This window comes from Centroberyx affinis, unplaced genomic scaffold (genome assembly GCF_046629955.1).
Source record: "Centroberyx affinis isolate AG114_WGS23_722 - 3 ecotype Tasmania unplaced genomic scaffold, CSIRO-AGI_Caff_v1 ptg001673l_1, whole genome shotgun sequence".
NCBI lineage: Eukaryota > Metazoa > Chordata > Actinopteri > Beryciformes > Berycidae > Centroberyx > Centroberyx affinis.
Genome location: NW_027280094.1, coordinates 186864 through 213828, shown reverse-complemented (window position 1 = coordinate 213828; position 26965 = coordinate 186864). Strand labels below are relative to the sequence as shown.

Genomic DNA, 26965 nt, shown 5'->3' with positions numbered 1-26965 from the left:
TGCCATTATTTATTATTAAGTCATTTCAAAATTATTTGCTGCATTAAGAACATTTGTTAGTGTAAATTTCAGTGAGTTTGGTAGTTCCTCACAATGTACCTGCTATTTTTGCATTTATGTTGGCATTTAAAAAGAAAACAGCATTGTTAACATTTTCAGTTCATATTTAATTTTTAAATATCTTAATTTTTTCATGAAATTTGATTTCTGTAAATCACAGAATTTTACTATAGTAGTTACAAAAGCTGCATAGTAGGGGGCCATTACTTTGAAGTTGGACCTGTGTTTACAGTATTTTCTACTCACTGTCATGTCTGGCATTGTTTAAATTTAACTGAGAAAAAAAATTGTAAAGGTCACAGTTCATTCCGTTTCCTTTTTTTTTTAAAAAAACAAAAACTTTTTGTTCTTCCTTTTCTTTCTTTTCTTGCACACTTTTTGGTCTCGTGCGAACGCCTCAGACAGTGGAGTGGGATAGAGTTTTTTCTGCCCCCCCTCTCTTCTCTTGTGTTTGTGGCGCTGATGCCATTGTGGCTGGGTGATTGGGAGCTGTCCATCACTTGCCGGCGAACTGGCAGTTTACTTAAGAAAGTGCACGTGGGACAAAAGGAGATGGCAGGAGTGTGGCGGGCCGGCTGAATGGAGGGAGGGCAGGCAATTAGCCACCGCCTTGTCGGGGCTCTTTTACTTGTCAAGCTGGAGCCCCGGCGCTATTGTCCGAGCTGTGTAAAGGACATTCCCAGGGCTTTGTTTTGGCATTAAGGGCCTCAGGACTGCCTGCTGCAGGCCAGGGGAAGAGCAGGGTCCTAACAGTGACAGAGCGAATGAGTACAGCAGAAAAAGAAAGGAACAGCGTATTAAGAGAAAAGCCTCCCTTAGGTTTTTAGTTGTTCCTGTTGCCAACTTTTAAAATGAACTGTGTCTTATTGCAGCTGAGAAATACTAATCCTCCTGTTTGTTTGTTTTTGGCCTCACTTTGAAATATATATTTTTGTTTAATTTATTCCCAACAAATTTCTAAACTGCATCAATTTAATTTCTTTGTAAATTTTCCCTAATGTTTTTTTCTTTGTCATTAGGTAATATCAAAAAATGTTAAATGTTGCCATGCTTGGAGGGAAATCAGAAATATCTATCCTGTAAATGTTTCATTATTCACAGTCATTAATCAGGTTCAGGTAATTAGAGGTCTGTTGAATTTATTTAAGGGGGATAGACTTATTGTTTTTATGTTGTCCTTACGTAAAAATTATCCCTACATTTTCTAATAGTTTATTCTGTTTTTTGCATTTTCAGTTATGAGCATTTTAAGTTATAGGGTTAGGGTTAGGGAAATAATAATCCTATGAAATAATTGAATTGCTTTGTGTGAGATGGTTGAACAAATTTTTAAATTCTGTGTTTCACTGTTTTCTTCCTCTTCCCATGTTAAGCATCTATATTATATTTCCCTAACACTAAATGTTTAATCTAAGTACAAATTTTCCTTTCAACCATCTCAGGCAAAGCAATTCATTGATTTTACAATATTGCTTTTTTCCTTTTTCTTGAAGGCTCATTTCACTTATAAAAAAAAGGAAACAAAACGTGGCAAATTTTAGGAAAATGTTCTTAGTGCTTTTGCAGAATGACAAACTAAAAGTCATGTTTGTTTGATGGAATTCCCTTTTCATGCACCTTGTCTGTGTGTTTACACTGATGGTCAACAGATCTCCTGAATTTCTTTGTGCTTGTTAAAAAAAAAAAAAAAAAAAGCCCTAGCCGTGTAAAGCTTATCGTGGGACTTTAATATTCTGCAGAAGAATGAATCTGAAGGTGAAGTAGTTGCGGAGAAAGGGAATGGGCAGTGCAGGATGGCGAGGAGGGGCTGGAGGCCTTGTTCACATGAACCTTGGAACAGGGGCGAGAGTTCAGGGAGAGTTAACAGAAGAATTGCTCTCCACTCTCAGGTATTGTTTAGAAAAAGGGGGGAGGAAGAACAAAAAAAAAAGAAAGAGAGACCGCAAGTAGGTGCCACGTCCATGTCAAAGTGAAGACGAGACTTTTTCTCTCCCCCCCCTTCTCCCCCGTTTCCCCCCCGGAAAGTGGGGTTGGAGAGGGGACTGTCAGCATCACACAGATAAGTGACTGTTGGCCACACTTTGCTGAGCCTGCCCTCCCTTTGTGGATGTTGTTGTGTCTTGTTCCTTTTTTTTCCCTTCTATCTCTCTCCCTCTCCTGCTCTCTCCCTCTTTGTCTCCTTCTCTCGCCTTGCTCGCTTTACCTTGTAGCCAAAGCTTTTCAAGCTGCCAGTTCGTCTCTGGGCATCCTGGAGGCACAGCAGAGCCCACACACATACACACACATATTCTAAGAAACACACACACACACACACACACACACATGCACAGACCTAGTGTACAGCCGGGATTTGGGTAATAACTGATTTTTTTGTGTGTTTGTGTGTGTGTGTATATATATATATTTTTTTTTTCTGGAGTATTGCTAGTGGGAAGACTGCTGCAGTGCTGAAAAGCTGCACACACTCATTTTTTCCTTCTCTCTGTCCACTTTCTGGCTCTCACTTCTTGTGCTTCTTGTCACCGGCATCAAAACTTTCCCTGAGAAAGAAGAGGAGACTGCTGGCCGCTGAGAGCAAGGGGGCTTCTGTGGTTGGAGTGAAGGATTCTGGGGGTATTTTTTTTTTTTTTTTTTTTTTTTGGAGGATGGAGGTGGGTGGATGGGGGGGTTGTAGTGATTGTGTGTGTGTACAGGAAGACTAGGCCTCAGACCCTGAGCCTGCTGTAGACCCCCTCAAGAGATATATACGCTCTCTAATGACAAAACCTGGGGGAACAATGGTCGGCCAGCCACGGCACCACCGGGACTGAGAGGGGGACGATAAACACGCAAGCACACACACTCCCGCACACACACACATGCCCAGCTACACACTCGCGCACCGCGGAGGAAGGAGCCAGGGCAGAAACAGACAAAGAAGGAGGAGAAGTGTCGGGGAGAAGCGGCTAAGAGGAGCAGGAGGGCTTTTCCCCGGCGTAGAGGGGGAAGGAGGAGCTGGGGGGCCAGGTGGAAGGAGGAGACGGGGGCGGGGGTGGGACCGAGGGGGTCATGTACCCGCGGGACGGAGCTCCAGCCGGGCCGGAGGAGACGGGAGCCAAGGCAGGAGTCCTGGGCCCCGGGCTCTCGCTCCTCCAGCAGGTGGGCTGCTGGCACCTCAATCTGAGCAGCTGGGTGAGTAACGCAGCACTCCCCTGCTTCTCTCACGCTCTTCACTGTCTCTGACTCTCTTCCCTGTTCCTGCTTTTCTTACCACAGGAGCTTTTAGCATTACGCTGACAGGTTGTTGTGGTGCTGTGGTGGTGGTGGTTGGTTGTTAGGGGAAGGGAGGGGGGAGGTATTTGGGTTGAGGCACTGATGGTCATCTGCTTTTTAAGTCTGACTGAAATCTTTCTCACATTTCACGTATGACTGCAATATATCAGTTTGTGTGTGTGTGTGTGTGTGTGTGTGTGTGTGTGTGTGTGTTTGCAGCGTTCATTATTGGTGTGTGTGTTAATCATATTCTATATGTATGCTAATCTCTCACACCAAGAAATTAGGCTAACATCTTGATGACAAGATTGATGCCCCATGGACTGTTGTCAGTGTCATTCAGTTTAAAATTGTTTACATTTTTCATCATAATCTTAATTTGAGGCCTAAATAATCTAAATTACAAACACTGCAAATAATTTAATTAAAAAAGTTATTTTTCAAAAGACACATTTCTCTTGAGAGCAATATTATTTACTTAACAAAGCATCATTTGATCAGGCTCATGTCTTAACCATGAAATGTAAAATAAGATTTCAATAACCTCACAGATTAACATATTCCTTTGTTAATGTTGCCATCCAATTCAAATTCTTAATTGCCTGGCTTTCAACTGAAATTCTGAGGGGCTGATTGCATTTCAAAAGGCAGAATTCAGTGTAGCTCTTAACACTGTGGTACAGTATCACCTCTTAGAGAAGCCCCTTTAACTCAGGTATGAGAGCTCAAGAGGCTGTTTACATTGAAAAGGAAAAGCTTTAACACACGTGTGTGTAAGAGCTGATTTGTGCTTTACAGAATACAACAGTTCTACCAAATACCACTTCATATTTAAGCTATTTGTGCGCACTTTATTTATCTGCGACATATCCGAACGTGTCCTTTCTACAATTCTATTTGATGTGCCGACTATCAAAGATGGGAAGCAAATATAAATGGTGACGAATGACTTGAGTGCTAGTGAAGAGAGAAGGAGGAAGGGGAGCAAAGGCTCTGGCCCACATAATATTTTTGTTCGATGCTCTGATCAAGCAGTCGGCATGTCACTGCAGCAAAGTGAATAGATTAACTTTTAAATATACTGTGGTCTCGGGAGCCCCTTGCCCTCAGAGACTTATCTCTCTGCAAGAGAAAACTGATCAACACCTCCATATCTGCTTTTTAAATCCCCCCCCCCCCTTTACAATTCCCAGGTTCTTAATATTGTGGAGTTTCCCCCTGATTAACCAAGAAATGTAATTTCTGAAATGTAGTGGGTTTTCTTTCTTTTTTTTTTTTTAATCAGTGAGATATACTGGAGGATCGTGACTCTGATAAGCCTCTAATTTGTTGGAGCATTTCATATTCCATTGCCATTAATCTCTAAGTATTCCTTTAGATTGTCTGTTTGAATCCAATCTGATGATGTGACTGAGTGCTAGCAGCAATAGGGTGAGTGTGTGTGTGTGGATGCTGGTTGGTGTAATATGGGGTTTGCTTGGAGATGAGGATCTTTAGCCTGGAGGGGGCACTCTACACCTCCCCAAGGAAAACGGCAATCTTCTATGTAAACAGATTTCATCAGGACAACATCTTATGGTACTGGATGATTCATTAGAACGGTGTCACACCAATGGCAGCACAGTTTGTCCTTTTGTTTCTGCTCTAATCAAATAGTGTGCACGCACCCTCACATACCCACACAAACACAAATCATTCCTTCTCGCTTTGACACTTTCCCTTGCATTCTGTGTGTGTGTGTGTGTGTGTGTGTGTGTGTGTGTGTGTGTGTGTTTTCTGCATGGTGTCACTCCATGTGCCTTGGACGTGGGCCACTGGCACGTTCTGGGGAGAGGCTCAGGGCGCTCTGGCAGCTTTTTCTGCTTGCTTTGGAATTCGTGGGCCTGAGAGGACCCCAATCCATCACTGCACTGTCAGCCCCCCATCTCTCTCTCTCTCTCTCTCTCTCTGTCCCTCTCTCTCTGTGTCTCTCTCTCTCTCTGTCTGTGTCTCCCTCCCCGGCCCCCTCTCCTGCCCCAACCTCACTACAGCTCATTAGCGCCCCGCAAGCCGTTGTGACAACTCATCATATCATGACATAAAGCAGAGGGAGAGGCTCGCGGGGCCTCCAGCCCCCCACACCCCACCCCCTGGGCCTGCAAGGTCGCCACCTTCACATTTAGGCCTCAAATTGGCCCTGCGAGGTGCCACCAGGCGGAAATGCAAGGCCAACAGCTTTTTCCTGTCCGGCCTCCACCTCTCTCTCTCCCTCCCTTTGTCTCACTCTGTCCTGCTGTCACTTTCTCAAACCCCCCCCCTCCCCTTCTTGCTCCTGTTTCCCCCCCAGAGGTCTGACTTGAAGCAGCTCAGAGACAGCCATTCATTTGTCCACTTCTGGAAGGCTCTTTTCACACGATGGCAAAAAAGCATCAGTCACTGGCTAGTATAGCAAATATTTAACATATTTACGCAATATTCAACTCATTCCAGCACTGCGGCTCGCAAAAAAAAGCTTTCAGACTTTTAGAGCTAAGCTTAGGTTGTTTTGAGATAGAATTAAAAAATGGTGTTTCCCAGCTATCCATGGCCAGTGGACCTGCAGGAATAGAATAGAATAGAATAGAATAGAAATGAGGCACAATATCAATAGCAACATGAGCAGAGGTGGCAAACACTGATACCGTTTGTGTCTGCTGCACTAGGGCACTTCAGTGCACCGCCTACACTGCATACCACTGGCCTTGCTTGGTTGCATGGTAAAACAGTCGGTGTGTTCATTGATGTTTGTACACGAGTGTGCTCTTGTACTTAAGTTTTCCTTCAGCGGCTTCGGTCCTTTGGAGACATGAAATCTCTGGTGGAGGCTTTAAATCATCTGATCAAGGCCAAAAACCTGGACACTGCTATTGCACCATAGCTGTGTGTACGTTTGTACGTCTGTCTCCCTACTATACTTCTGTTTGTTGAAATGAGGGAGGTGGTGGGAAGGATGCAAGTGAGGGGGGGGGGGGGGAGTGGGGGGCAGGAAATGTTCTTTCTCTTCCCCTGGCTTTTTGTGGAACATAGAGAGTAAAGCCTCCCACGTCGCCTGCTTTTGTTTGGCCCTGCTCTCTGGGCTCCGTGCGGCTGAAGTACCCAGCAGCCTGCCAGAGGAGTCTCCGGGCCGCATTGTCCCGGGGCGGTCCAGGCAGGTGCTGGGCCTCCTTTCCACAGGGACCACAGGCTCCTGGCTGGACGTCAGCGGGGGACAAAGCGGATGTTTGTGCATGTGCAGTGATCACATGGCACGTAAACTCTGGTTTGGGAGGCGATTGAGGGGCGACTGACCACAGGGAACCCATGTCAGCTTGGGTGAGCACGGGGCGACTGTGTGTGTATCTACAGTAGTAGGTGTGAGCTTGACTTGTGGATTATGGGGCCATGGCCGGCTACGGCTTCTGGAGTTTTCACCCATATCAGCAGAGACGAACTCAAAGGAAAGTCTGCTAAAGGAATGTAAAATGATTAAAGGTGTGTTTGCGAAAGAGAGAGAGAGAAAGAGAGGAAGATGACAGTTCATTAGACGGTCTGCCTTTCCTTGCAAAGCAGCGAGCCAGCAACAGATCCATCACCTTTACTTGAGGTTCTAATGCCTCCTTTCTTTTCTTCACATGCAGTTGCAGTCTGTAGTGGATGGAGGCCAGACAGTGGCGGCAGCAGTCTGTCCAGCCTGTTGCTATTTGCCTCACTCTGGGCTTTTCAGGAAAAAAAAGAGCACACTGTTAGACCACAAGTGACTATGATGTAAATCGGTTGGCTTCTCTCTCTCTCTCTCCCTCTCTCTCTCTCTCCCTCTCTCTCTCTCACACACACACACACACACACACACACACACACACAGACACATACACACCCTCTCTCTCACACCCTCTGTCTAAATGTGGACTCAGTGGATGGGCATTTTGAACTGTCTTCTCAATGGCCGGGGCCCCTGGACAAAAGAACTCATTTAAATGGCCACTAAAGCCTTTCAGCGCCGAGAGAATTGACAACATTCTTTCACATCATTACCGAAGGGAGGAGCGGGGAGTCGCGAAGGAGGAGGTTGTAGGAGGGGAGCGAGAGAGCGAGGGGACAACAGAGAAAGAGAGGGAGAGAGAGACAGAGAGAAGGGCATCACCGGCATTCAGCTGCCGACTCATCAGCTGCATTTGGCAGCTGTCATAACCCCCATCCCAATTGTTTTCCACCAGTTCTTTTCTGTTTTTTTTTTTCATCCCTCTATTCTAGATGTGCAGATCAGATCAGGAGCCTATACGGGATGAGGAATGCCTTGGTTTGTGTTTCTTTTTAACGAGTCCTTTTCCACCAACAACCCCCCACCCACCCCCTCACCCCGTACGCACACACACACACACACACACACACACACACACACACACACACACACGCCCCCACCCCCCTCTCCTCCCCAGCCTTTTCAGCTCAGGGCTGTGAATGAGTCCCAGGAGTCTCTCTGCCTCCCTGGAGTTCTGCTGGGGTTCATTAATCTTTCATTGGGACCATGGCAATAGGGAATGCCCCCCCACCCCCCCACCTCCCCCTCCCTCCCTCCCTCTCTCCCCCCCCACTGGAGGATAGAGGGCTAGATGGCCGGGCTTGTATGGACCATACAGATAGACAGCTTTAACTACCCACCGAAAATTTAGCGCGGGGCACTGGGTGGACTGCTGGTGTGTTAGGCTCCCACACGGGTGCATTTACCGCCGATATTAACTTCAGCCTGTGTAGATGATTAGTTTCCAGCATTAAGCCCTGCTCACATTTGTCTCACCCTGGGCCCACAGCTTAGCATTTGTATAGTCAATGAGCATCGGGCAACTGAGCATCTTATGTATGTATGCCCCCCTGCCAACATCTAGTCCCATTAATGTTTTTCAAAGTCTGTTGGAAATGTGCCACAGTCAATCCTTTTTTTTTTCATTTTCTTGCATGGGTTATGGTAGCTAATGAGGGTGTGTGGCCTATGAGAGAGCAGATTGAACACACACACACATACACACACACACACACACACAAGCAAGCAGTTTGCCGTCTCCTCCTCTCCCCCTGAACATATCATCCATGTTATGATAAGCCTGATTAGTGCTGCTTCTTTGGCTGCTGAGGGCAGGATAAGGATATGTGGGTAAAGAGGCGAGAGCAGCCTCTGCCACCAGCCTAATCTACAGCAGAGCTCTAATCTGGTTATCTTGTGGTTGGGGACTGTGTGTGTATTAGTGTCTGTCCCAGCCTGGCCTGATGAGAGGGGCTGAGCTCCGGTTAACACAGGGGCCCACGGCAGCACACCCCTAAAGCTCCACTGTAATCTTTGGGTAATTGAAAAAAGGGGGCCTGCACCACTTAGGAGCACAAAGAGAAGATTACATAGCTAAAACTAATTTGGCAAAAATGCAGAAATGGATTTTCAACCCCACCTCCCACCTCCTCTCTCCTAACCCTTTTATTACAATACACCCCAACCCTCCATGAACCGGGCCCTGGGGGGATAGATGAGGGAAGAGCAGGGGAGGAGGGGAGACTAGGAGGAGGGAGAAGGAAGCCGGGGAGGAGGAGAGGAGAGCAGAGCAAAGCGCTGACTGGCGCTGCTAATGAATGTGGATTTACACGCGCTGCCTTGATTTGGTGGTTTGCAGATGATCGATCACCGCAACCGCGGTTAAAAGTGGCTCATCACACACCAGCTCCAAATGTGAATTGGCGGGCCCCCCAAGCCTCTTAGATTGTATTACTGGATTCCAGGGTGACACCACAGAAGTGTTCTTAATTACAAACCACACTATTTTCACTGTGGCTTGGCGGTTTGGCGCCCCGGCAGTACCCAGAATTTGATAGCTCTCCTTGCGAGAGCGTTCAAGCCAAGTTGTAATTCTGTGGCAGGCGCCTGCAATCTCTTACCCCTAACCCAAATATTAACACCCTGGCCTTTTTTTTTCTCTTCCCTGCTCTCTCTCTCTCTCTCTCTCTCTCTGTTCCCCTCTTTTTTCTCTATCAGTCTAATAAGGTTCCAGTGGTACAGCACCCTCACCATGTGCACCCACTCACGCCTCTGATCACCTACAGCAATGAGCACTTCACACCGGGGAACCCCCCACCCCACCTACAAACAGACGTGGACCCCAAAACAGGTAGGACTAAAGCACACAGCGCCCCCCTTTTCCCTTGTGTGTTTATATTGATTGGCTTCAGGTAGCCAAAAAGTGTCGTGTTGGCAAAATAGCATTTGTGTTAGCAGCGTGCCAGTCAATTAGTGCTAAAAATGCCATCGACACATACAAGGATTTCAGGGTATCTGAATGAAAATGCTGAAGCCTTTTCTCAACATCCGGATAAGCTGCTGGTGAAGAAAAGTAGATGAAATTTAAAAACAAAAGCAACTCTCCTTAAGGACTTCAGCCCCTGGAAACTGTATTTTCACTGATGGTGTGTAAATGTTTTATTATGTCCCACCTCCATGGCATGGACAGTGTGTCATCACGGTGTCTGTCTGTATGTCGACACATTGTTGTGAACACAATAACTCAGGAACCATACATGATAGAAACTTACTGACACCACAGGTTCCCCTTGTAGAGTTAATGATCTGATTAGATTTTGAAGCACCTTGCTGCATACATTTGCATATTTATGAGCAAAAACTGATTTTGTTGAAACTACTGTAACTCCTTAATGCTTTAAGATACAGAGTTCATATTAATACCACCCATGTGTTATGTGAAGATAAGTATGTAGACAGAAATGTTTGCTAATTAACACATTAATTGGCTTAAATAATGACTCCATTGGTTATGTTTAATATATCATGGTGATTCTGGCAGGACAGTAGGCAGTTCAAATGCCTCCTGCTGACTATTGCTGCTTTCATCTGTTACTGATTGATTTCACTATATTGATAATTAAAATGGTTTGGCTTTTTTGGTGGTAAATGGCCTTACATTCAGAAACAAAACCCAGAACAACGGCTCATAAACCTCACAGAAAACATGGAATTTAGCAGGCAGTCAACACTTCTCATGACCGCAACTCCACTTCCTCAAGACTCAAACACGACAGCCACTGTGGTCGGAGGTCTTCACATCTAAATACCAGAGAGAAATAAACACACAGCAGCCACCAGCTCTTCACTTAAGGACTTGGGGAGGTGGGGGGAAAAAAAGCCTGTCCATCTGGAATCTGGAAAAAAAATCCTCAATGCACAAAATGGAAGACACGGCCTGCTGAGCGGTGTGTAGCTATCAGATGCCTGCTTGATGAAAACAGGTTTTCGATTGATCACCGAGCCGCTGGGTCCTCTGTCCCTGCTAGAACTGTGGTTGTGTCTCTGCAGCCTGTTGATCCTGGAGATTCAGAGTTTTCTCCCCGTTCTCCAACACAGCAGGTTTAAAGGGTGAGAGTCTGCCCACACCCCCTTCTCCGAAAAACCATTCAGCATACTTTTTTAGGCAATTTCATCCCTTTCCACGAGCATCTTGACCAAGCATTTCATTCTGCTGCTATTGTTCAGCACATCCTTTCAGGTTAATGTGTTTACAGTGCAGTGAATAATTTCATGCTTTTCAACGGTCTCTGGTTGATTTAGTTAGTGTTTTTAGGTAATAATGTTCTCTTATTATAATGGTCCTTACAAAGGGGAAATAATGAGCCATCTGCTGTTTAATGTAGTGCTTAATGGTGCTGCTTAATTGAGTTTAGTGTTTAATTAATTAATGAGCTATATTAGGATTTGAGCACTGGGTGGCGATGGGATAATGTTGGTGAGGCTTTCCTTTTAATAGAACTCGCCTCAGTTAGAACAGCTAACTGGAAGGCTTTTTTTAATCCAAGATAACTGTAAGGCTTTTTTTTTTTTTTTTAAGTAAAGTCGTCTACTTGGACACACAAACGGTTCCAAAGGCACTGTTGTCCATCAATGTCGGAAACCCCCTCATGAGGCAAATTTCTGGATACCTGGTTCAGCTGTGGGACTTTGGGTGTGACCACCAACACCGGCCAAGTGCTGATCCGTGAGGACAAGATCAACTCTGCAGAAGTGCTCAACTGGCTCTACTTTGGCCACGGTGGCACCGGCCAAAAGACTACTCCGCAACAACAGCTGCACCGGCAAATCCAGCTGTGGGGGGAAAAAAACAGGCACCAGCCAAAATGAAAGTCCCCCTGTTCCTGGGCCACCGAACGCACACACTTCCCTGCTGCGCTCCAACACTCATCTAGTGTTCCCTGTTTCAAGTCTGTCATGAGAGGGAAAGTTATTTTTAAAACAGGCTGTGTACAAGACCTTTTCAAGGCGTTTATTCAGAACGGCTTGTTGATGCAGTTTCTTTGCTTGTCAGCTGCCACGGAAAGTGAAGGCGACGCTGTGGACTCTGTGATCGTTTAGCGATGCCCTCGACGAGAGCTGTCCTTAAGTTGGACGTCTCTGTCATCGTTCGTCAGCAGGGGGATAACAAACCATTTGCTGTCTTTTTTTTATTCTTGTTAAATTTGAGGATGAGTTGGACCATTGGAATCTCTTAAGTAAACGGAGACCAAGGACCCTTTAAATACTGCACTCGTCCTGCTTCACATTGTCATAACTGTGTCAAAATACATGCTGTTAAACAGTAATATTAATAGCTGCATTTAGCTATTCAAGTAGTCACCCATTAATTTGAGTCACATGCAAAAGTATTGACTTTAACTTGAAAAGGATTGCAGTTTAAATGGTGCTGACAGTCATGTCTAAAGGAGTTCAGCCCATAATATATAACTGATACTCACGTAACTATACATATTTCTAATTTCTTATTCACTTATACGATGTCAGGCAAAATCCATATTCATCCAGTCAGTATGCCAGTGTAAACTAAATGTAGCAGCTCTCTGATCACAGGGAATAGCTCTAATTATATTATTGTGTTTTGTTCACTTCTAAAACCTCAATCATTTTCCATTGTTAATCCTCTGATTCACTAGACAAACGTGACAAGAATCGTGTTGGTGTTTTTTCCTCACCTCTCTCCCCTCTGCCTCTTCCAACACGTTGTGCCACCGCCGCCTCAAAGCCCTTTGATCAGGAAGTGTGATTTAGCACTGTGTACATGTGAGCACAAGCCCTCTTCCTCCTCCTCTTCCTCCCATCTACGCTCCTGTGATGTCTGCCCTGTTCAGATGCGAAACTCTCTCACAAAGAACAAATTCAGCGCTGATGGAGATTTGGTTCTCCCTCTGTCGCCGTCTTGTCTGTCCACCTCCTCTGCCCCTCCCACCCGCCTCTTTATGCTCCAACCATCTTCTTTCTTCCACAGGAATCCCAAGGCCTCCACATCCTCCAGACATATCTCCTTATTACCCACTGTCGCCTGGCACTGTCGGCCAGATCCCCCATCCGCTAGGATGGTTAGTACCACAGTAAGCAAACCCCTTTTTTATTACTCTTCATACTGTATTCACTTATCAGTTGTGTGAAAAGGCCAGCGACACTCACAGAATGAGATGACAGCATGACTAATGCATGTAAATCGTATATCAAGCGAACATCCAAATCATGAAAGAACAAATGATGAAAATGATAAAAGCAGGTATCGCCTTACATGTGTACCCAGCAGCAGTAATATGTTGTTTTTTATGTTTACAAAGTCAATTATGGAAGCTGTCTCTGTCTCCACTTGTCCCCATTTGGGTCCTCTGTCTGTGTTAGAGTCCTGGTAACCACAAGGGCAGAGATCTACCTTAACTTTCTTCATTCTAGTAATGCACTGGCTCCTGGACCACAGAAGCCCAGTGCTGCTTCCTCAGGCCCCCACCAACCCCAACTTGCCTCTTTGTGGCGAATGCTATTTTGCATGTCTCTGTATGGTCCAATTAGAGTAATGAACCGTGATTGCCCGTATTTTACCCACAATTCCACACGGGGGCTCTCCCCTGGTAACTCTTGTCAACACTTGTTAATATGACAAAAGGCTACAAATTAAGCTCTGTTAATTTAATGTTTTCTCACCGCGATCTAAATACCGAGAGAGGCCCCGAGCGCAGCCACGGCGCCCTTTGATTTGCTGCACTTTATTTTGGTATAAATTTACATTCATTATTGTTTGTCTTTGGATGTGTAGACCTCAATTAGCGTGATGGCTCCATTAAAGAGACCCGCGCTTCGTCTTTAATTATCACAACAAAACACCTAGTTCCAGCTTGGGGAGGAAGGGGGCCCCACTCTGTCGACACCGAGCGAAGGGTTATGAAATTTAATTAGCCATTCCTATCAAGATTTGTGGCATTCAAATTGTTCAGAGTTTTCTTCCCTTTGATCTGCGCTCTGCAATCCCCTAGATTTTTGTCCTGATCAAATGAGAATAAAGAGGCCCACGATGGGCAGAGGAGAGATACAGAGGGCTTTACCTTCTCCTCTTCCATCAACCCTGTTCCTTTACCTTCTCTCCTTTCTTCTTTTCTTCCCCCTTCCCAGGCAAGGTCAACCTGTTTATCCAATCACAACAGGGGGTTTTAGACACCCCTACCCAACTGCGCTCACTGTCAACGCATCCATGTCAAGGTGAGTTGAGCCTTAGGAGATAAACACACAGACACACACACACACTCTCCCTCTCTCATGCAAGTGTGTGTGTTTGTGTGTGTGTGTAAGCTGTGAGGCCAGTGCGCAGGCATCACACACACACACACACACACACACACTCACACATACAGAGACACCGTGCAGCAACTTTTCCCTTAAGGAGAGCTCACACTCCCCATCTCTGTGTTCAAAAGGCCAATTCTCCAGCGTGGGCTCCAGCTAGCATGCTCAAATATTAATTATATTTATCATTTTCTAATGAGGCCCCTGAAGAACGTTTACCCCCACTGCATGTCAGGCAGATGAGTTGAAATGAGTTGGGGCATGTCCTTGCTGTGAGTTTGAGCAGCCAGACAGATAAACAAACATAGCAACACTTTGAAGGGGACTAGATGATATAAGCTGGGGCCTGACACTTGGCTAGTGCTTTGGTCCAGCCCATTAGGGTCCAGCTCAAGTGCTGCTCTGGACTTAAGTGCACCCATGGGGGTATGTGTGTTTGTTGCCATTTTGTGTGCATGTGTGTCTGTTTGTCAATTGGCGTTAAACTGCTTATTGTTCCCCTGAGGGACACAGGTCCTCTATATTGTGTGGGCAGTAGAAAGAATTAATTGCGGATGACGAAAAGCTCATGATTTGTAGGCTCGGAGTGGCCAAAAGAGCAACAACACGAAAAAAGAAAAACAGGCTCCCTCCCTCTCCCCTCCCTCCACCCCCCTCACCCCCCCTCCCCTGTACAAGCTGGGGACTTTGGAAGGGGCTGGTGTAGAGTCTAGGGATGAGGCCAAGCTTCAGTTTAATTACAGCCTGATTGGAAAAGCAGCTCCTGAGGGCGGCATGTTTAGACCTCTGTGACATTGATGGATCATGTAGATGCAGGGAGGGAGGAGAAGCGAAGGGGAGTGGCATTTTTAAAGTGTAGCCCTGAGAATAGAGCAGGACTGAGTTTATTTGTAACCACTTTGGCCCTTTAGCCAATAAGCTCACCCACTCAGTGCAACCTGCACTTCATACAAAAAGTAATTTTTAAGTCTGTTTATTTCCCATTTACATAAAAATGCACTGGAATTCTTGATCACGAGCCTTACATCATTCAGGCAAAAAGAGACAGGATAAAAAAGTGCAATACTAGTGCAATACTAGTACTAATACTAGTGCAGTACTGGTCCACCACCTTATTAACGGTCCAAATCTTATTCTTGCTCTATAAATAAACATGCATCTGGCTTGTCATTTCTCCAGCTTCAAACCATACTTTTAACATTCTGCATGGTACATGGATTAGAGTCAGATTTCCCCCCCCAGCCCATCCTAGGCAAAGTGAGCAGGTCTCAGGTGCAAAGGGTCAGACAGCGGGTCTGTCCAGACATCTGCATCTGGCAGCGGTATCCAGCCGACCTGGGCTTTAAGTGACTGCTAATTTGGTCCCTTAATGACAGCCTCTACATTGTGATCATCTTATTTCCAGTGCAGCTAATTGAATCTGCTGGCTGGGGTGTGGGGGGCCTGGCCATGGGGAAGAGCTAATGCCCTGTGATGAGGCCCCTAATTGAATTAGTATAACTGAATAGATGGAGGGCTCTGGGAGCTCTCTGGAGAATGGGAAGGTTTAACACATCTCCAAAAAAAAAAAAAAAGCAAAAAAAACCCCACATGAACAAAAAGAAAAAGGGCAGAGAAAAAAATCCATTTCAGTTTGTTAACAAAACACAGTAAAAATGTGGCTAATTGTGTTAGCAAAAACAACAGAAATCCTTTCATAGCTTTCAACTGGCTTCTCTTGTTCAAAGAACGGGCCAGACTGTTCTGACAGCTCAGGCGATTTGTAGGGAAGTAGGTTGACTGGGGGAAAGCGGAGTGAAAGACATCCTGGCCTTGTACTCTTGTAGGGAGTCAGGTCTTTGCAGGAGAGCGCTGCTTCAGTACCAGTCCCCCGTGCCGTACCCCGAGCTGAATTAGGATTCAGAGAATGAAGCTCGTACCTCGTAGTCCTGCAATGAACACCTTACACCCAGGTCCTGTTAAAAAATACATTTTTTTAGGAGAGGGAGGAAAGGAGCCAAGGAGAGCAGAGACAGTCATCGGAGCAAATGAAAGACATTATTTTGATAATGGGGTTGGAGCCGGTGCAGGTCCCTTATTGTGTGCGTGTGTGCGCGTGTGTGTGTGCGTGTGTGTGTGTGACAGGTGGGAGGATGTGAAGGCCCCCTCGCCCCTTATGCTTAAGCCTGCCCTTTGATATGTTCCCCCATCATCCCGCTCCCTCTCTTTTCCTGGGGAACGGGAGAAGCGCGCCGGCCGGGTCATTATACATTAAACAGGCACGGGGGCTACCGCTTCGCATTGGCAATTAAATGGCACTGGCTGACACTGGGCTTGCTGCGCCAATGACCCCCCCTGCCCCCACCCCACCAGCCATTCCTACCTTTCAGATTGAGACATAGGAGCCCGGGGGTTGGGGTGGGTGGATGGGTGGGGGTCTGTGCCGCGTCTCCCTCTCTGTGTTGGTTAAATTGGTCCAAGGCGCCGCTCGCTGCTGATGAGCCTGGATGATGATGATGCCCCCGCGCTTCAAAGGGATGGCCGTCATGTTTAAACCATAACCTGGGCCGTGCCGTGGCAGCAGGGGGAGGGTGAGAGGGAGGGAAGGGAGCGTGGAGGTGGTGAGGGGACAGGGAGGAGTAGAGAGGCAAAAAAAAAAAGAGGAAGAAGAAGAAGAAAAAATAGATCTCGGAACAGAGGAAATTTTAACAAGTGCACAGAGAGGGAAGGAGGGAGGGAGAGCAGGGAGAGAGGAAGCGGAGTGAGCGAGGAAATGCAGCAGCCTAATGATGGGCGATCTGCAGCCACTGCTGCCGAGCTCCCCATCAACGGATGACATGGCACAAACACCAATGTGTCAGTGATGAAGGGAGAAGAGGGGAAAGGAGAAAAAGAGAGAGGGAGAGAGGGAAAGAGTTTGAGGGGGGAGCACACTGGCACTCCCCTGAGATGGCCTCCAACAGAAACTAGTTGTTCCTGGCGAGTTTATCCTCATCATTATATTCTGGCTCGGAGCCATGCAGCCAGACACAGCCGGATAATGAGCTGTTAAAAAAAAAAAAAAAGAATTATTCCTTCTTTTTTTCTTCTCCTTCATCCTCCTATCCTTCTCTCCTAAATTTGTGTATGGTCACGTGTAGCTGAGGTGCTGCACTGTAAACAGACACACAATCGCATTCGAATAATCTCACACATATAATTAGTGTCACACACATACAGAGGTGGCCTATGTCTGCTCTGGCTCGGTGAAATGGCTCAGTGAAATGATTTCATAGATAGGGGTTTCTGGCCTCAATAGATGGAGCTGTTGGAGATGATGAAATGATGATAGGAGTGTAGAGGGAGAAAGATAAAAATGTCAGTGCAGCTGACAATGCTGAATTGGCAGAAAAGGATGGGAGCCAGCCACTTCCAAATAGAGACTAACACCTAAAGTGGTATTTCACCTTGATAGAACGTTTTCATCAAGTGCACAATATTTCTCGATAGGAATTCATGAATTGTCAGCCGCCGAGTTAGACGCTCTGACCCTTCACTTTAATATTAAGGCAAGATACAACCTTTACTCACCCACATTCATAGCAGTGGAATTACCAAAAATTCAATTTCCTCAATGACATAGGACAACAGAAAGAAGTCATCTACAGTTGAAAGCACTACAAAATCTATGGAAACAAATTCCCCAGCTTCCATAGGTAATAATTGTTAAGGCCGACATAACCTTGCTTTTTAAAAGCCTAACCTGAGGAGTGTCCATGTAGATCTGTGAAGCGCTGAATCAGTCTCAGGAGCCCCCCCCCCCCCTTTCAGGATGTACACACTCTCCATTGGCATGAGTTCAAAAGCTCAAGGTGTACAGAGCCCTCAATTGCTTCATACAACCAAAGCCAATTGAGTTTCATTAAACGTACAACAAGGACATGTTGGGTTCAAGTGTTCAGTGTATGGGTAATTTGGGTTGTTCAAAAATGGCCTTCAGCGTGAGAGCTTCATCCTTGCGCAACTGCACTTTCTTACTGCCACACAATACAGCAATTTCAAACTGTATTTGACTCTGTGATGGTTTACTGTAATTGGTTCTGTGATAATACTTTAGAGAATACTTTTGTGCAGAGTGTATAGTCGTATGGCTGGATTCCATCTGTAAATTAAAATGTGTGACATTTGACATAGATAAATTATACCATTCAAAATGAGAATTTGTGCTAATTTGGTCGTGAATAAGAATTCAGGAATCAGCCGTTAACATTTACATGTGCATGTTTGTATGGATGTGCATTTATTGTCTTGTGGCTAAAGGCCAATTCCATTTCTATGAAAGAAATTGCAAAAGCGCCTTGTGCTTTGACGTTACATTGAAACATGGGAATGGAGTTGAGCCCCAGCCAATTGTTTGTACAGTCTTGTGTATACATGTGTTCCATCTTCCCATTTCACCCGTGTCCACTCTGACGATTTACACAGTCTTCTGTCCTCCAGGTTCCCCCCACACATGGTGCCCCCTCACCACAGTTTGCACACCACGGGCATCCCCCACCCAGCCATCGTCACACCCAACGTCAAGCAGGAGTCCTCCCACAGCGACATCAGCTCCCTCAACAGCTCGTGAGTAGTCCCGCCGCACCCAAAACTCTTGTTTCACTCTTGCATCATTCCACTTTGAACTGGCCTTAAGTTGACTCCGCTTACCTTCCTGTCCTCTGGCCCGCCACAGGAAACACACAGACGCTAAAAAGGAGGAAGAGAAAAAGAAGCAGCCTCACATAAAGAAGCCTCTGAACGCCTTCATGCTCTACATGAAGGAGATGCGGGCCAAGGTGGTGGCTGAGTGCACACTGAAGGAGAGTGCTGCCATCAACCAGATCCTGGGGCGGAGGGTAAGCCCTGACACAGCACTACACACACACTAACACTGTGCTAGTCTAACTGAACGGCCTGTCAGAAAGTTAAAAGGTTTTTGGGGCGACCTGGTGGCCCAGATGGCTGACTGGCACGTAGCTTTGACTCCACTTCAGGACTTTCGCTGGTCTTTAATGAAGTAGAGACAATCTTTAAAAAAAAATGTGTGTCTGAAACCATCTCTCTCTCTCTCTCTCTCTCTCTCCCTTGTCGTTTCGCAGTGGCACGCCCTATCGCGGGAGGAGCAGGCCAAGTACTACGAGCTGGCCAGGAAAGAACGACAGCTCCACATGCAGCTGTACCCAGGCTGGTCAGCACGAGACAACTATGTAAGTTTTGAAGTTTACAAGTCGTAACGCCCCTGTTCTTTTCCCTCCTCACAAGGACACGTGACCAGGACGAGTGCTTTTTCCCTTCTTAGTTAACTAGCCTCTCTCGTTGATATGGATCTGTGAGACTGGACAGATTGCTTTGACCTAAGTCCCGGCTGTAACGGTACGAATTGTTGGATTCCTAACAAAGCCGGACCACAAGATTGTTTAAATGAAGCCTGGCTCTGTGGTTCGCTCTCTGGACACTTTGTTCTTGACGCATAAACGCAACGTAAATGCACAGTCTCCTCATTTGTGTCCAGTGTTGGGATCACGCTGACCAGTGGAGCGTTTCCACGAGCAGCCTAGAGAAATCTGTCTCCCCAACCAGACACCCGTCTACATGTTCACAAAGCAGAGGAAAATAAGACAAAAGATTACAGCAAAAGAAGAAAAGAACAGAAAGAGAGAGAGAGAGGAGGGAGAATTCTGGTCTGGCCTGCAGTGGCTGTTACAAACCGGAGGGCAGAGACAGACAAAAAAAAAAAAGAGGCAGAGAAAGAATGAATGAATAAATAAGTAAACACAAAGATGAGCCCTATTCTCTGTTTCATGTTTTGGGCCTTCTGCAATATAATAACTAAGGTTCCTGTCTATCTCTATTTTTTTCTTTCTATATTTTTGGCGGGTAACCAACAGGGGAAAAAGAAGAAGAGAAAAAGGGAAAAGCAGCAAGCAGAGGGCAATGGTAAGTGAGCTGCAATTATCTCTCATATTAGAAGAGCCCCATCATGTGTCAGGCGTATGTGACATCTCACAAGATAAAAGTCAAGCTACTTTTTTTTTTCTACTGTTGTTTTTTTTTTCTCTCCCTTTTTGTGTTATTGTGCCTGGCTTGTGTTTTTTTTTTTTTTTTGGTATAGTTATGCTACCCAATGCAATATTTAAATGGTAGAGTTGCTTGTAACACCCCCCTTTTCCCATCTTTCCTTAGCCCTCCCCAGCTAATAACAACTGAATATGCATGACCCCCCACACTCCATCTCACCTCCCCTCTGACCCCCCTCCCCCCCTCCCCCCTCCCCTTTCCCCACTTTGCCCCTTAGCGTTCTGGTACTGTGATATGTGTGTTTTGAGAATGGGAAATTTAAGCATTGTGAGAGCCATTAACTTTGCCAGTGTTGTGTGCGTGGCCCTGTGTTATAATGCCTGTGCCCTGCAGATAGACTGCGCTTGTACTGTGTGTGTGTGTGTGTGTGTGTGTTTGTGTGTGTGTGCGCGCACACCTATGTGTGTGTTGGGCTGCCCCTTGCTTGCCTTCATGCATGCTTTTATATCAACATAAAAAAAATCACCCACATCTTAAAATTAAGGAGGTTTGCTAATTCTATTATTTATCCATTTTATTCCTATGATTCATATTCTTCTGATCACATTGTGAGTTGACAAGGAGAAATGCCGATTTGTTATTATGTATTTTGCGCTCGTTTTGGTGACGGATCCCTTCTTGAAGGCCTCTCTATCTGTTCTTTTTTTTCAGAACACAGAGAATATTTTCCAAACCCTTGCCTTTCACTCCCTCCGATTACAGGTGCTAATGTCATTTTGAGTATTAAATTACTAACTTGTTTTTTTTCTTCTTTTTAAATTTATGTATATTTATTTATCCTTGAATGTGCAATATTAGAATATTGAGAGCAGGCTTAAGCTTAAATTCTATATTTTTAAATATGTTACATTTGCTTTGTTTGCTGCTTTCTTTTCTTAAAAATGTTGCTATTGTTTATTTGACTCTAAGCAAAAGTATATTTCATTAAATATTGATCCATTTACTCATGTTGGTATTAGTCATTTAGTCTAGGACATTTTTCCCCTATTTGGCAAAATCACTATGCAGTACAGTATGTCAGGAACTGGTTTAAGGATAGATTCTCATTGTGGAGTATGACCTGAAGGATGTGATGTCAGGGTAAACCTCCTTAATCTATACGCTTCAGTAGCTGCGCTTGTGCCTTTCCTGTAGGCCAGCATGAGTTGGCCTGCCTCCCCCTTCTAAATCTGCCTCTACTCAGACCAGGCCTGGACTCAAACACCCACCACAATATTTTAACTTTGACCTGCTGTCACTTCGCTCTACAGCTGCTAATTAACAACAACATTACTGGGTAGAGTTAGAAAGTGACTGGCACCTTTTCTGCAGCGGAAAGTCAATGTTGATGGAAGCGGTCAGTTGTTTGATGCCAGGTCTAAGGAGTAAAATCCCTCTTCAGGCTCCCGGTCTTTTAATCCTTCCCCTGGCTAGGCCTAACTCACACCCTTGCTGTCTTAGCAATCTGCTACTGTTGCCTACTTCTGCCACCTTGACCTTGTCCTTTTCAAATAATAGAGCATTGATAACAGCTAGCAGTAAATCAATCCAATCTGCATTTGCCCCACTTATATATCTCTACCAAATAAGCATCATCTCATCTTTTTCTTTATCTCCAGTCAGAATTTAGATTGCATTACTGAAAAGTTATTGTGGTTAATATTTGCATTTTTTTAATATTATGATTTGATGGTTTGCCTGCATTTTGACTTTACTAATGTCTGAAACACACTAACCGTGTCTTCTGACAGTCCTGTCTATTAAGGCATACTTGAGACTTGAGAATGGCTTGCATCTTTTTTTAAGGGGGCGGGGGGTTTCTAGCACAGTAAGCCTCAGCCAAGCTTCATAGATTCACCGTTGTCTGTTTTTCTCCTTATTTCTCTCCTCCTTTTCTTTTTCTGTTTTTATTTTGGTTCTCTTCCTCCTCTCTGCTGGCTTCCCTTCCCTGTTGCGGCAACAGACCTGAGCGCTCCTAAGAAGTGTCGAGCGCGCTTTGGGCTCGATCAACAGAATAACTGGTGTGGCCCGTGCAGGTGTGTATGGTGTGTGCTTGCACAGGCCGGGGCCAGGTGAAGGCTGGGTTACTGTACGCTGGGACTTCCTCCCTCGCTCTCCCTCTGCCGCTGCCTTTCTCCCTCCCTTCTCCTCCCCCCCTCCTCTGTCTGTCCAGCCAGGCTATCGTGACCTCTCAGCTTCCTCCAGCCACGCCCTGCCAGTCTAGCCTGTCTCTAGGTTCCATCATTCGATTTTACTGCCTGTTTGGGAAGAAGGGTATTCACAGCGTATGCTAGTGTGTTCGTATGAATGGTGTCTGTCTGTGCATATGTGTTTTAAATAGAAAGCTTATCCCCGATGATCCCGATATTTGTTGGGGTTGCAGGGGTTTCATTGCAGGATGCACAGTAAGCCTCACTGTGGTTGGTCAGAAATCCTAAACTGGCAGGTTGGGGCTTGGAGGATCTGGAGCGTGATGGCTTGGTCAGTGTGGAGGACATCCCAGTGTTGCCAGCCTAAACCTAAGCCCTGGCTACATGTTTTTGTCTGTGCAATGACGTGTCCATTTTCTTTTTTTTTGTCTCTGTGTGTATGTTTGTGTCTACCTCTTTGGCTAACAGATGCAAATACCCCAAAGAAGTGTCGTGCCTTGTTCGGGCTTGACCAGCTGAGTTTATGGTGCAAACCATGCAGGTATAACTCCTGTAGTACCAATGGGAGGAGGACATCCACAATGAGAAGCTCCTTCTCCTTGATTATTTGCTCAGTATCCCTCTAAAACATGTTTCCATCATTGTGGTAACAGATGGCAAACTCCTCTGCTCCTCCTCCTTACTGAGGAGCTTCCTGCTATAAATTCCCTTACAGCGATTCTTCTCTTAGAACCAGGTTCAAGCCCAGTGGCAGAAAATGGATTTGTTAACAGGATTACTGTATATATAATCTGGACAAAATATCTTGTATAACTATGGCAAGAACATGGTTTGCTAATGCAGTTTGGAATAACATTTCTTATGGTCAAGTTGTTATGGTTGAAATCCATTTTCTACCCAGGCAGTGGATAAGTGCCTCCCATCTTAACTGTCATGTATGTCCTAATTGGCGCCCTTGAATAACAATGTTATGCTTACAAATTTGGCCCTGCTTTCTCTGAGGGCCTGCTCAGTGACACTCTTTTCTATGCCCTCTTCCTCCTCCTTCTCCACCTCTTCTTCCTCCAAACTCCTCTCTAATAACCCTTACTTAGTCCCTACCTGTTGTCTTTCTGTTCTGACACAAGCAGTCTTTGAATTGGGAATATTTTCATGGTAGGTATTTGTTTCTGCTAAGTAATACCCTTCTCTGTGTCTGGCTTGCACTGCACCCTGCCCCACTCTTTCTCGACACAACTCTCAACCATTGCAACACATTGTTTGGTATTGTACATCACTGTGGTAAACCAGAGGCATGCACATGCTGCTGCACATTTCATTTCTCTTCTTTTGTAATTATTTGAGTAGGCTCAAAATTAAAATTCACTCAGATGGATTTCTTAGCTGCCAAATGGAGAGGTTCTTCTTATTATTCTTATTATCTTATTTCAGATAATGCTCCTCATTTTTTTCCAAGTAAAATGGCACATACGCTCAGTCAGAGTCTCTATTTTAAAATGCATTCAGTCTGTATCAAGTAATGTTGCATTTTAGCCACTTTTGAACAGCTCACCTATAATTTTTTGTGCTATTTTCTTTTAAATAAGTCTGACTTCACACACACAGTTTGTCATCACTTGTGTGTGCACTAGGCTGTTATGTGCCCCTGCCAACTGACACACACATTGTCAGCAATGCAGCATTACAGCATTATTCCTAAAGCAGTCAAAGGAGAGCATGAGAACACAGCTGAGAGTCAGACAGACCAGCGAGGAGAGAAAGTGCGATCATTCAGTCTTCGTTTTAGGAGCCGAGAGGTTAAAAGTTCTCACTGGGCTCCGTTTCCTAAAAGATGCATCTGGTGTAATTCCCCCCGAGACAGGGAAATCAATAACATACACAGGCACATACTATGAATCAATATGTCTGTTAAAAAATGGATATTAGCTCATTTGTTGCAGTTTGACAGACAGTTATCACTTGGCAAGACACTGCAGAACAAGACGTGTAGGTGGTAGCAAAATTATACCTTTTACAGATAATAAATACTCCGCACCACCCAATGCTATCAATGCACAATGCACTTAAAACAATCAGATTCCCTTCTCCCTATTCTTTTCCAGACATTTTCTATTTTTCTATTGTGTCCAATGTTTTGTGCTTGTACTATTGAGCTTTTCAGAAATGCATGCCTTCCTTTCTTTCACTCAAGCATGCTATCAAAATATTGTGAGTCCTTTTATGTGATTTGTTAGTGTCCCTCTTCCTATTTCTTTTTCTATCTCACTAATCGGCTCTCTTCATTTGTCTCACTTCCACCTATTCGTGCAGAACGTTTACCTTCAGAATTACAGGCAGGGGTATGACTTGAGAAACAGGCCTCACCTTAATTGAACAGTTAGATCAGCCTTATATTTTCAAAAGCCAACTCCCGTTTTCTGTCTTTCTTGACCACCTTAGCCTTCTCTCCTTTTTCCTACCGCCTGTCCCTGTGAGCTAGCTCAGTCTTAAATACTCCACGGCCTTCAGGCATCCTTGTGATGGAATGGAGAGCAGAGAGGGAGGGGTCACTGCCAAGGTCAGGGTAAAGATGAGGTGGGCAGAGATTCCCCCTTAACCAAATTTGAACACAACACACACAACAGAGTCACCACAGATAAACGCAATGCCCTCTTATTCTCTCCTAACCCCCCAGTGTTGCTACATGGTGTTGCTGCATGGTGGATCTGGTTCCACTGAGCACGAAGGGCCTGGCCTCCGGCCCAGCAGACATGGGGGGGGGGGGGTCCCGACCCTAGGCAGAAATGCAAACATGATGCCTTGACCCCTTGCGCACACACTCGTGTCTTTGGGGCAGATGCAGGGTAGTGTGGATCTTGTTGACTTTTTCGCCTTGCATCCAAAACTCTGTGCCCTTAGGAGAAGAGAGAGTACAGCCAGACTAGCAGAGGGAAGGGAGAGGGGAATGAGACGGTCTGCTAGCCGCATGTTGCTGGAGAGAATAGGCCAATCCCCGGTTCTAGCTCTGCACTAAGGCGATCTCTTTGGCTTAGCTGAGTTTACACAGCATTCAGAGGGCAAACATTACAACATAATGATCTGTTCTTCATCACTGCGTCCTCTCATCATCATCATTGTGTCCGCTCTCTTCATTTCCCTGCTGTCTCCTACCTGTCTGTCTTGTCTGATGGTGTAATGCTATGAACCTGACAGCCATTTCTAGCACCTTTCTTCTTGGCACAAGGTCTACACAGCCACTTCAATGCACCTGGAAAAACAAAATTGACATCTTTATTGTTTAAAATCAATTTTGTAAATGACAATTCGCTTCAACGTGTAAATGAAACTGGTGCATTCAAGTCGGCGACAGTGCTGAGCAGCTGTGTGGGTTTCAAGACGCGACGCTAAAAGATGCTTTCTCTTTCTTGCCTTGTCCCCTAGGAGAAAAAAAAAGTGCATTCGCTACATCCAAGGTGAAGGCAGCTGTGCCAGTCCTCCCTCTTCGGACGGAAGCTTACTAGACTCCCCCCCATCCTCCCCCTCCTCGGTGGCTCCCTCCCCCTCCTCAAAAGAGTCAAAACCTCAGACTGAACAAATGCAACCTCTCTCACTGACTATGAAACCGGCCCACCAGCCACTCCACCACCCGCACCTCCTGGCTGGGCCTCCACCGCCATCTTTGGTTCAGCTGGAAAACTCTGCTGCGGCCGGCAAAACGCCCGGCGCCTCCTCCCACAACGGAGCCCTGGAGCACGGCGACGTCTCGTCCTCGCGGCAGCCGGGCTCCTCTGTGGCGTCCTCACTGGCCCGGCCCTCGGCATCGCTGTGTCATTCCCACTCGCTCCTCCCCTCCACGGCCCCTCAGCCTCTGTCGCTCGTGACCAAGTCTATAGAATAGTCTACCCTATTCTCTCCTCCTTATCCTCTTTTCTAGCTCTGCACACACACACACCTTTCTAGGCCCTCTCCCGACTATATTTCACTTGCATTCAGTTGTTTCCTTTTTACGTTTCTGTGCCATACGGCTTTGAAATTTTAGTTTTTTGTTTTATTAAAGTTCATTGGTCAATATTTGACCCATCATTATCAAAAAATCTAATTATTATAAAGAAATAATACAATGAGCTGTAGTATAGCTTTGTGAATCTGCCAAAATTTTTATGAATTTTGTTTTGTCTTTTTTGTAGTGTTAAACAGTGCAACAGAAAAATATGTAGTTCAACTTCAAAATGTTTAAAAGACGGATATAAAAAGGTAGGCTAGATTATTCAATGAGCCCTTTTCTTGAAAGAGTTGGTTCTCCTTCTTTATTTGTATTAAATACGAGCTTGCGAACCAATCATTTGACATCTGTTCAAACTCTAGGAGGGCATGAGGCTAGCGGTGACACCTCTCTGAGGAACAACTTTAATTGTGATGTTACTTGTTCTTGTTTAAATGTACAGAATAATGGGGGGGGGGTTACTGTGTTAAATATGCATCGTTCCATTGCGTTGTCTTTTTCTTTATGTTGTTTACCTTCGGGGTGGAGTCAGGAAAGGTGGGAGGGCTTGAGGGGAGGTGGGGGTGGGAGGGTTGTGGGTATTCAATTCAAAATGTCACAACGCTAGGACCAGTAGTATTTATTGCTTTAGAGATTGCTTGTTGTATCTTGTATGTGTCTCTTTTTGACTATTTTTTTTTTCTTAATACATTGTACAAATATTTTTTCTTAAGGTAAGCGACTTATATATGAATGATCCATTTTTACAAGGAGGTTTTAAAAGGCAAATCTTTTGTTCGTTGATGAGTTCATTTCTTTCCTCGCTGAAAACCTGGATTCCACTCAGTGTACTGT

General features: G+C 45.4%; 1 protein-coding gene across 8 annotated transcripts in view; it reads left to right on the top strand.

Annotated features, from left to right (window-relative positions):
- Window positions 1-26608, top strand: part of tcf7l2 (transcription factor 7 like 2) — a 59976-nt gene extending 33368 nt beyond the window's left edge. For 3 of the 8 annotated variants that reach the window (XM_071528416.1, XM_071528413.1, XM_071528417.1), the window contains 10 exons: window positions 9326-9458; window positions 12615-12717; window positions 13772-13858; window positions 18386-18526; window positions 18636-18798; window positions 19042-19149; window positions 19831-19879; window positions 20672-20722; window positions 22618-22690; window positions 25570-26608. In XM_071528416.1, coding sequence (XP_071384517.1) covers window positions 9326-9458; window positions 12615-12717; window positions 13772-13858; window positions 18386-18526; window positions 18636-18798; window positions 19042-19149; window positions 19831-19879; window positions 20672-20722; window positions 22618-22690; window positions 25570-26026 — 1365 coding nt within the window. In that variant the 3' untranslated portion in view covers window positions 26027-26608. Of the gene's footprint in view, window positions 1-9325; window positions 9459-12614; window positions 12718-13771; window positions 13859-18385; window positions 18527-18635; window positions 18799-19041; window positions 19150-19830; window positions 19880-20671; window positions 20723-21962; window positions 22093-22617; window positions 22691-23243; window positions 23548-25569 lie in introns of those variants that run through there. The other 5 variants (XM_071528414.1, XM_071528420.1, XM_071528415.1 and 2 more) reach the window with 5 other exon arrangements.
- The last annotated feature ends 357 nt before the right edge of the window (window positions 26609-26965 follow it).